At 44.8% G+C, this 10,712-nt stretch overlaps 2 protein-coding genes and 1 long non-coding RNA gene across 3 annotated transcripts; 2 read left to right on the forward strand and 1 right to left on the reverse strand.

The window, feature by feature from the left end:
* The first annotated feature begins 208 nt into the window (after nt 1–208).
* LOC120706756 (glycine-rich cell wall structural protein-like) lies at nt 209–1,065 on the forward strand. Its single transcript, XM_039991474.1, has 2 exons — nt 209–378; nt 528–1,065. The coding sequence occupies exons 1-2, from the start codon at nt 291–293 to the stop codon at nt 719–721; spliced, it is 282 nt and encodes a 93-aa protein (XP_039847408.1). The 5' UTR covers nt 209–290; the 3' UTR covers nt 722–1,065.
* Nucleotides 1,066–5,366: 4,301 nt separating this feature from the next.
* Nucleotides 5,367–7,598, reverse strand: LOC120706765. Its single transcript, XR_005688425.1, has 3 exons — nt 6,427–7,598; nt 5,923–6,025; nt 5,367–5,670 (listed from the first exon to the last, which is right to left on the reverse strand). It is a non-coding gene; the product is annotated as an uncharacterized LOC120706765 (long non-coding RNA).
* A 2,290-nt stretch (nt 7,599–9,888) lies between these two features.
* On the forward strand, nt 9,889–10,712 carry LOC120706748 (glycine-rich cell wall structural protein-like). Its single transcript, XM_039991464.1, has 2 exons — nt 9,889–10,068; nt 10,180–10,712. The coding sequence occupies exons 1-2, from the start codon at nt 9,987–9,989 to the stop codon at nt 10,446–10,448; spliced, it is 351 nt and encodes a 116-aa protein (XP_039847398.1). The 5' UTR covers nt 9,889–9,986; the 3' UTR covers nt 10,449–10,712.

A 10,712-nucleotide genomic window follows, 5' to 3' on the forward strand; every position in this document is an offset into this window, starting at 1 on the left:
TCGACACATGCACGCTGCTAGCTACGCATAGCACAGCAGGGACGACGAGCGACCTGCCCGGCGGCCGTTCGCCGCCGCCGTAGCGGAATAAAGAGAGCGCACGCACACCAACCGCCTCCGCCGCCGTCTCCTCCTCCCGTCGCCCACGTAGACGTCCTTATCTGCGCCGCCGTGCTCCGCTCCGACTCCGCGGCCGGTATAAATTGACGCCACCTCAACCTGCTACATGATCGCGCCATCCTCCTCTTCGTTACGTTTGCGCCCGATCGACGACGACACAGCTAGTAGCAATGGCGGCGGCGTCCAAGGGCCTCCTCCTGCTCGCGCTCCTCGCGGCGGCCGCCGTGCTCGCCACCGCCGCGGCGGAGCAACGAACCCGTGCGTGCGCCAGATTATTCTCGACCGTCTTTATAATTTGTTTTCCTTCTCTTCTCACACACGATCGATCGAGATGACGCTGATGTCTTTTTCCGCCCCCCCCCCCCCCCCCCCCCCCCTCTGCTGTTATTACCCACCACACCAACCAGATGACAGAAAGGAGAAGATGGCGAACGGCGCCGCCGGCGTGGAGCACTGGCACGGCGGTGGCGGCGGCCACGGCGGCGGGTCAGGTGATGAGCACAGCCACGGCTGCGAGTACGGCTGCTGCCGCCGCGTATACCACGGCGGCTGCCAGAAGTGCTGCCCGCCTCCCGGCGGCCGGCCGGAGGTGGGGAACTAGCAAGACCTCGTCCTACGCTGAGCAGGATCGGAGATCGATGCCCGGCGAGGTGTTCTTCAAGTTCATACTCGTTACGTACCCAACACGGGTGTAGCTTAGTATTAGCTTGGTTGTGCGTGGTAGCATCCTTACGAGTGAATAACGTGCGACGTGCACGTACGGATAGGCCCGTACGTGTATGGACGTACGCACACATGTACGTCTTCCTCTCCTTCCTGCCTCCTGCTGCTGCGGAATAACTGTGTGTGTTGTGCTGTACCTGTACTGGTACTGCGGTAGCAAGAGCTCATGTTGGTGCGCTTGAAATCTCAATGAAACTGCAACAAGTATAGTATCCTCTGCGATAACAGTGGCGTATTTGTAATTTTTAAACACAATATAGATGCGGACGCTCATGTAGATGCGAAGTTAAAAGATACTATTAAAGTTGATAATTAAATACAATACAGATGCAGACGCTCATTGTATGGAATGTAAAAGCCAAGAGTTTGCATTTTTTTTTGTTGAGGAATCAAGAGTTTGCTCTTTGAAGTGGTGAGCATGAGCGCAGGGGCGGATCCAGGAACGATTTTTAATCATGAATGAAGAAGAAGAAGAAGAAGAAGAAGAAGAAGAAGAAGAAGAGAAGGAAAATAAACTCTTGAGATTGATCCTCCGCTATTATTTAAGCAACTTTAATTTATTGCTGGTTCACCGTATACCAGTATTCCAGTACTACATCTCGTCATATTTGATAATGCCAATGTCGCCCGTCCTAGGGGGCAGCTTCTTCGGTTAAGTTTTGAGAAAATCTCGTTGAAATAACCCTTCGAGAATTCTTTTTTTTTCAAAATACTCGGTTCACATAATTTTTCTTTGAACTTAGTTTCACACCTGCATCCAGCTACTCTCCTGGAGACCTGCATCCCAGTAATTCGAATGTCCAGGTGTGCGGGCTCATGTGGGCCTGATCCAGCGGGTACAACGTTAATACGCACTGAAGCAATGCCTGTGGGACTCTTTTTTTTTTTTTTGAAAAACACTTGTGGAACTCTTAAGGATGAATTGAAGTGATATGAACTCAGCACGCGACACACCTTCCTTCCCATCTCCATCTCCATCTCTATAGACCTAAAGTTGGTGAAATTTTGGAGCTCTGATTGGGCCACGTCGCATCATTTTCATGGCCGTCGGATTTTGATGGAGCTGACCAGCGGTCACGTCCCGATCTTTTGCGAGCGCTGGACTCTCGCCGCCCTCGCCTCCGCGGTCTTACGCAACAGAAGCGCCCCCCCCCCCCCCCCCCCCCCCGGGGTGGGCTTCTCTTCCTCGCAAGGCACCATGAATCTCCACCGCGGCCATGGAGCCTCAATAGCTGCAGATCGACGTGACGGCGGGGACAAGAGAACCTCCTTGCTTCCCTCTCGATAAAAGCTGCAGTGCAGAGACGGAAGGTGAGCTCGACGAGCAACTCAAAGTCTCGAACAACTGCAAGTCGACGCCAAGACGGTGCGAGCAGCAGCTCCAGCCACAAGCTCCTTCGCCTGCGCCATCCGCCCACATCTCCAGTTCAGCAGTTGTCGTAGCCTCCACTGCCTACAAGATGTTAGGCAAAATGCCAAGCTTTCAGGCGTATAGCAACTTTAATTTATGAAGGTATCTCCTCCTCTATTCCCGTTCTGTGCCTTTGGTGGGTATACACTAAAGGATAGGCTGACAGAGAGTAGAATTTTTGTTTGCCATGAAAATTCCATCCGGTATTTTTACGGGGACCGAGTCTCTTTCTACCGGTGGTTCCTCATCCCTCTGACAACTTCAGCAGAAGATATCTTATCCATACCAGGGACTCAGGGAGCTCGCTAGATCGGTCGAGATCTAACAGGCCGGAGCCCACAATCTTGCCGTGTTAATGAACATGCACGAGTCAAACTTGACAAGCGTGTCTTCCACGGAGCAACATTATTTTTCAATCCCCATACGTGGATGGCGGATCGGACAGGCAGATCAACACAGATCACGCACGTTGCTGTTGCGCCTATGAAGGCGAAGGTGTACGTTAATGCGAGCTACCAATCCCGTAACCGATTTCATTTCCTGTATTAGGAAACTGTTTCCGATCGTCTTCATTTTTAGCAAAACATAAAAATTGTTATTTTTAACTAATTTTATGGTAGCGGAATTTACATTTATTCATTAGATAAAAGGAAGAAAGAACCAGACGGTTTCACTTTCGTTTTTCTATATTGTCGTCGTGCCATTTCCGATCGTTTCGGACTGTTTTCATCCTACGTCTTCATCTCACAGACTCACAAGAATAATTATTTATTATAGTTTCTAACCGATTATTTGTGAAAAGAAGATGATAATGGCATCAAGAGATATGCACGGCGGTTTGTCCGTTTTCAGTGAAATTGGAGCTGGGCACATAATACGAGCCAACAACCATGAGTCCCCAAATGTTATCTACCATTGAGATTTGAGAATAACTCCAAAACTATTCGTAGTGCCTCTTATTGTGAAAAAAAAAGAAAACATAATGTGGCAGGCCTAGATTTACCACGTGTCTATTGTGGGGCACTAGTGAGGAAAAGAAGCACAAGGTAAGGTAGTATACAAATTCATGATAAAATTAAGATTACAAAATAGTACATAGGACGGGGATTGAATTTGGACCCTTAATAAATGCTCCACAAAGCTAGGAAAACTTGTATCAATCTGTATATATCTAAATGTGCTTTAGACTTATCTAGTGTGTCTGCTTATAACGCCGAAGGAGACCCGTAACCTAGCGCCATTCCTACCCGCAAAAAAAAGAAAAGAAAAAAAACTAGTGCCATTCCTATCAACTACACATGACAAATATAAGAAAATAAACACCGTAGCAACAAGGCAAATAAGTAAATACAGCAAGTGAGCTAAATGAACACAACACAAAAAAAGTTGTCACATGGTATGAATGGTCAGTACGTGGACCATTTATCGTCCTAATTCACGTTACCCGCTAAGAGTTGTACGCTCACATGTCCGTCATCCACCACATGCCATGCCTCCTTCTCATTATGATAGAGACCGGGACATGTAGGTAAGAACCTTTATATATCTCCATACAAAACACTGGACACCCGCTCTAGACCAAGTCAAATGGTCCTCAAGCAAGAGTCATGAAGGTGTCCATGAGCGAGCCGTCAATGTTCCAAGGTATCAAGGAAGCACTAATAAGGATATAGTGATTACTCGTTGATCACTCCTCTAGGTCTTCCTGACCTTTTTTGGATTATTGAAAAAGTTTCGATCTTGATCATTCTCATGCCAATGACTACAACCAAAAGAGTTATAAGTTTAAGTCTTAAACGCGGGATTTCACAAATACAAGAAAGAAAGTTGTAAAACAAAGAAAGAAAGATGGAAGACTAAGCTCCAATATTCTTCTTCGTTCCTGCTTCAAACTTGCAATATATTCACGCGGGATCAATCAATCACATCTCTTGTCTGGTTAGAAACTTGATATCCAGATTATTTGTTGCTTGCAGAATCATTCCCGTAAATCTCCGCCCACCGCATGGGTGCGAGGAGATATCAACATCGCCTCTACGGAGATAGTGGCATCAAGAGATGTCACCAATGTCAGCACAAATGTAATGCCAGATAAGATTCCTCAAACAGTTTCTTGTAACACTCGACATCAACACGGACCTGCAATGCATCGGCAACACCTCCAAAGAGGAAAGCGGTGCAAGAAGCATCGCCTCTGTTGGCGGATTTCTCCCTACACTCCCTGGAGCCACTTTCGCACGACTGGACCCACCAGAAGCACCTACCACCAGTCTGTCTCCGGGGCCGACCCTCCCCAGCGCATGTTGATGCCACCGCCACCTCCCATCCCACCGTCTCCCAGGCGAGTCCAGACTCGGCTTCACCAGCCCTAGATCAGGGGCCTGGGCGCGTGCCCACGGTGGCGACGCTCCCCAGCACCGGATGCCGAATCTGGCCGCCACAATCACCACCAAGAGCTAGCCATCGGGTTGGGGGCAAGAGGAAAAAGAAAGGAGGAGAGTGCCCCGCCGCCTCACGGACTTCCAGCGTCCGGCTCTGGTGTCGGCGCAACAAGGGAGAGGGTGGAGGGGCCCCTGGTGGTGGCGGCTAGGGTTCCGTAGTGCCACTCGAGAGGGACGATGCGGGGCCCTTGTGGTGTTTTCACTGCAACACATATAGGCTTCCGCGACGTTTCATTTATGTCACTGAAAGTAGTATTTTCGTCATCTTTCCTAATCTGTGACACTTACGTGACGAAAATCGGTTCGTCGCCTATACCATGTTATAAAAGCTCTTCCCGACGAAAACATATTTTTTCGTCATAAATCTTATGATGATTAGTCTATCGTCACTAATTTGTGATGCTCATTTTTTGTCATAATTAATACTAAAAAACATCACAAAATTGTGTGCTTGGATGACTATACATGTGCCACGTAGGATAAAAAACGTCATAAATTTTTATCTCATGCAATGGGGCGATGACTAGGATATGACGTGGCACCTCCATTATGACAATTTAATTCATCATAAAATATTTAAATTATTAATTTCAGCCTATTTTTCAATCTTATTATTTGATTTAGATTGAGATCAATTCAAAACAATATATTCATTCAAAACACCATGTCACTTTACAAAATATTTATTATAGCCTGATATCACTTGCCCAAAAACCAACAAATTCATATGCATATTTCAGCCCACCATCACTTGTCAAGTCACTCCATAAACAGCCCAAAAAACAAAAAAAAGACAAGTCACTCGATAACAGGACAACCAAGACAACTCTACGAACTCAGAGCCAAAAAGTCTCTCCCCATGCTTCTTCAAACTTTCAATCTCTCCCCTTTGATTCTTCCTTGCTGCTTAGCTTCAAGTCTTCTAGCTCACTTTGTTAGTCATCCATTTTCTCATTTTGTTGCTGAACCTGCTCACTGGTAAAAAAAAGCAACGATTATAAGTATCGTAACACAATCATTAACCAAATATCAAACATACATATGTTTGTAACTTCTAGTCACACAAGTGCACATGCTAAGTTATAGTATGAATTTAAGTACCATAACACAACCATTAACCAAAAATTTCCACTAATTAGTAATCACTCTAATGAATGTAAGAATAACAGCAGTACCAACTAGAGATCCAACCCAATGTGCTGTAGCAATCAGGAAAGGTAGACCTACCTTACAATGTTCTATAGATCCACATCAGAAGGCAGCAGTTTACAATCTAAAACCTTAGTTCTTCCTAAAGGCAGCAGTTCACAATCTGAAACCTTAGTTCTTCCTAAAAGAAAAGGCAATGTCAGAAGCAGCATTTTACATTTTCATATTAGGTCTGTGTCTTCATATAACATCTGATTGCTCTAATAAACTAAAAAATACTAATTGCTTTAGTAAAGTAACAACTAACAATCAACCCTCTTCTATCAACCAAAGCTTGCTCAAGTCGTGTGCAAGAAAAACTAACATGTCAAGTAATGCTAAAGCACAAGTATTATTTGCTACCACTTGAGTTAGTGTATCACTTTGTACTTAACCAATAGATGCTTTAGCTTTTCAAGAGCCTAAGTATACGTGCAATTAGTTAAGAACTGCACAGGAGTGTAGAACAGCTAAGGATGCCTGCCCACAAGAAGGTCATTCAGCAAACAGGACTAGTAACAGAGTAGAGCATTAATTAGGTACCTGGTGGCTTGTTTCTCGCTGCTGGTGGAAAGAGATGGAGGTGGCCTTTGCTGCTCAAGGGAGGATGGCCACTTCTGCTCAAGGGAGGTCAATCTTTTTAAAGAGTGAATCACACTGACATTTTATACGACAGAAATTCGCTCTGTCACACAGTGAAGCATACACATCAGCAGCAAAATGTAGATCTGTACTCTAATCAAGTGTGTTCAGCTGTAGGCCTCTACACGAAAAAATATGGAGCAACACAAAGTACTCACTGCTCTTCTCAGTCAAGCACTATTAGTGCACTAGTGCTATACAAGCCTTTAGGTTTGGTTGAATGTACAGTCAGTAATCAGAATCGAGTAGTGCATTAGTAATCCTTCAAATAGATAAACTATTGCTCTTACATGAACATAATGTAAATGGATAGAATCACACTATCTTTGGTACTATCCAATCACATACTCATAAACAAGGAGACCTAAAAAAATAAAGAGAATGTTATCTCTGTACATGCTCAATCGATATCCCACCTTGAATCTAGGATGAGCTCATTTGCTAAAAACACATACCATTCACATTCATAGGCAAAGGCTGACATATGTAATGGTATGCAGGCACATTAATCTAGTCCTACAGAAATAAGCAGGGCACTTTACAGGAAAAAATTAGACCAAAACCAAATAGTAGGCATGAAAACTAAGTTACCCAATAGAACTGTGAAATCAACTTTCATGTGTTTGTCTAGCTTTAATATGTAGCCCCACTGTAGTCCTGTATGATTCAGCTGAGATTTGTGTTTCCTGTCAGCTGGTATTGTCTAAAGCTTATTCTAGTGGCAAAATTTTTAAATAGTGAGATAAATTGTTCCCGATCCTGTTTCTGGTGTTCTCTCTGTTTCTACTTACAGCTATGATTCTCTGCATGTTTATTCAGCACCAGTGAGTTCAGAACTAGAGCATATTTATTCAACAGAAGTGAGATGCAAAATCGAGCCATATGAACAGATATTGAGTTGTTATTTCGAAGCAGCCACGCACAGCCACACCAACACCTCATACTATCTTGCAGATTTCAACAAGAGAAGTTCAGAAACAAAAATTAGCATCCATGATCCTGAACCTAGCTAACTCTAGAACTGATTCTGACTACTAGTTCAGATATTTAGTTGTCGCAACTACTACTAATTAATTACTAATAGATCGAGAACTAATAGATCAAGAATTAACAAAACAAGACCTAACAGATCAAGTCCTAAGAGATCAAGAACAGACCAGGAATGCATAGATCGAGCACTAACAAATCACCGTTACTCAGGGAGCCACCAACCACGTTTGCCTCCAGGTCAGGCTACGCCGCCAGCTCCTCAGGAAGAGGCCTCGCTTGTCTAAGGGTTGTTGGAGTAGGGTTAGCCGGCTCCCTTTTTTAACTTTTTTTTTTATTTTAGCTCCTTCATACTTCATATCTTTTAGAATATTTTTAGCGGCAGAATTATAATAAAATGCACTATTAGTATAATTGTTGGTCCTTTGCTTCTATAGGGAGGTTGCAGGATTATTTATATAAAAAATTAACGGCAAAAATTAGAGTTAATGAAATACAATAGGAGCATAGTTGTTAAGTCAGGAATCAGGATGAGGTTAGAACCTTGTTAACAATTTCTTGTACTTTGTTATTGATTATTTTTCTCATCCGATCTCTAAGTTAAGAAAAATTCAAATCCATCTATCTTATTTTATTTACGATTAGATTTTTCACTTAACTTACATCGAATGGTTAGTGGGTCACACTTACTTTTAAATAAATACATGTGTACGTGTAGAGCCTAGTAGTGCGTGTCGGTCCCACATAATCAAATGACAATTTGGACTCGCCCCGCAGGTGAGCTGCGCTTGCTAATAGAGACGACATAAGTATTTATTTTAGAAATAATTATGACGAACCAGGATTGTCGTAAATTTTGTCACAAATGTAGCAATGGAATTGGTTATGACAATCTCTGATTGGTCTTAGTGACGCACACTATATTTTCGTCGCTAAATTGTATAGACTCCTACAAAATGTCGCAAATATAAGTATTCAATGATGAATAGCTCTATTGTCACGAGAAATTCATCACAGAAGGTCATCTATGTTGTAGTGTTTAGAGAGGTCTGTTGCTGTCTGTTGTGTTTTATTAGGTTTTCCAGACCTAGCACATGTATAGTCTTTAAACCTAAAATGGCGCTAATATTGTGTTAACTGACTTGGATCAATATTTTTAGCACTTGAGTGGCTTGGATGTTTTCACAAGTGTATGAGAGCTTATCTGAAATCCAGCACCATAAAATGGCCAAAGTGGGGGTGTATATAAGCTCGACCCTTTAACTACACACATACAAGCCGCCCATCCATAGTGCGCATAATTTCCCTGTGACTTATCTAATTCTCAATCCAATCCATGAGAGTAACCATAGTCCCATTTTTTTTTTGAAAAAGGTTCAACCCTGCTTTTATAGAAAGCAATAACGTTTGTAGCGTACATGAAACGCTGGGGATGCCAGCACAATTTGAAGACCATCAGAGGCACGCAGGCCTCGAACAAACAAAAGCAAAACCAACAATCCAGGCTAGGAAAACACACCCCTCTCATCTAATGTTCCAGGGCCTAACACCACCCAGAAAGGATCATCGACGTAACAGCCACCAAAACATGAAGTAGCAGCTTCACATGAAGAAGTCATCCTGAGGTCTATTGCGCAGCCTCTCCAGGAACATCTGCACCCAACTTTTAGCTTGATCAGTCCAGGCTTCGACCTTGCTTTGCTCGCCTTCGCGTAGCAGGGCCTTCCATTTCTGCAGAAACGAGTTACAATTGTACAAGAGTTCAGTAGGGGATCGAGGGAACTTACCCTCAATCATCCGTTTGTTTCTTGAAGTCCAAATCGACCACAAAATAATCACGAAGGTAAACAGCTTGGAACCATAGTCCCATTGACTATACGTGCTCGTTATTTAACACTAAAAAACCATGCATTATGCCGAAATTAAACTACGGCCATATATATTTACTGCACATGAACACTTAAATTATCATACTACAGTACGCAAATATTGCACAGTCGCCGGCCATCCCATGAGGTCAAACTTGGTATGCTGCATGCATGCAGGGACCCATGTTTAATTTCCTCAGAGAGAGAGAGAGAGAGAGAGGGAGAGAGCCATCCCATGCGGTCAAACTTGGTATGCTGCATGCATGGAGGGACCCATGTTTAATTTCCTGAGAGAGAGAGAGAGAGAGAGAGAGAGAGAGAGAGATTTCAACGGGCACTCTGGCAGATCGATCCCTGCACCCTGCAGCAACTGGCTGCGCTGCTACTTGCAAGCACGATCGAGGGCATCGTTAATGTCGTTCATCTCCCAACTCCGAACGCCTCATTCAAGCATCCATGGGGCCAGCCAAACAGGCACTGGTCTAGCCTGCAATCCCTATCCCCTTCCTTGTGCCCTATAAATACGCTTGGTTCGTAGCTTCTCATCACACACTCGCAGCTGATTCACCGCTTAAGTAATTTGCAGATCGAGAGAGAAGCGAAACCATGGCGTCCAAGGCGCTCCTAGTGCTCGCGCTCCTGCTCGCTGCTGCTTTCCTTGTCGCCTCAGCTAACAACGAGCACACCCGTGAGTCCATGCACACGCACTCTAATAAAATAAGTCTCCAACAAGCTAAGTAGCTAGCTAGCTAGCTTTCATTTCGAAGCTGCTCGGCTCACAATAATATTTTCTGTGCAGAGCCGAAGGAGGAGGAGAGCAAGCAGGCCGGCGTGCAGGACTACCACCGCGGCGGCGGCTACCCCGGCGGCGGCTGGCGCGGAGGAGGCGGCTACCCCGGCGGCGGCCGGCGCGGGGGCGGTGGCTACCCTGGCCACGGCGGCGGCGGCGGGTACTGCCGGTGGGGGTGCTGCAACCGCGGCTACTACGGCGGCTGCCGCTGCTGCTCGCGCCCCGACGAGATCCCGGAGCCCATGTACCGCCCGGAGTTCGTCGAGGTCCACGACTGAATGAACAATCTAGCTGCACGTACGGCCTCGTTGCCATGTACTACTACTACTACTAAGACTACGTACACGACCTACCTAGCTAATAAAGTAATAATAAGCAGTCGATCGGTAAAAGTATGGGTTCAACAATAAAGGATGCATGTATGCAATTGTGCGTGTGATGAATGTATGTCCGTGTGTGCTTGATGCAGTAGAATGTAACTCTCATGCATGTATAATCATGCATGCCGTCGAATAAAGAATAAGAGAGTCGTTGTTGCTATA

Source organism: Panicum virgatum, chromosome 1K (genome assembly GCF_016808335.1).
Source record: "Panicum virgatum strain AP13 chromosome 1K, P.virgatum_v5, whole genome shotgun sequence".
Lineage (NCBI taxonomy): Eukaryota > Viridiplantae > Streptophyta > Magnoliopsida > Poales > Poaceae > Panicum > Panicum virgatum.

What these genes read in the sequence shown, in the direction of transcription:
- LOC120706756 (XM_039991474.1), top strand. Translation starts at nt 291, where the DNA reads ATGGCGGCGGCGTCCAAGGGCCTCCTCCTGCTCGCGCTCCTCGCGGCG. An exon ending in CGCGGCGGAGCAACGAACCC is followed by an intron (nt 379 to 527) that starts GTGCGTGCGCCA and finishes CACACCAACCAG; the next exon opens with ATGACAGAAAGGAGAAGATG.
- LOC120706748 (XM_039991464.1), top strand. Translation starts at nt 9,987, where the DNA reads ATGGCGTCCAAGGCGCTCCTAGTGCTCGCGCTCCTGCTCGCTGCTGCT. An exon ending in AGCTAACAACGAGCACACCC is followed by an intron (nt 10,069 to 10,179) that starts GTGAGTCCATGC and finishes TTTTCTGTGCAG; the next exon opens with AGCCGAAGGAGGAGGAGAGC.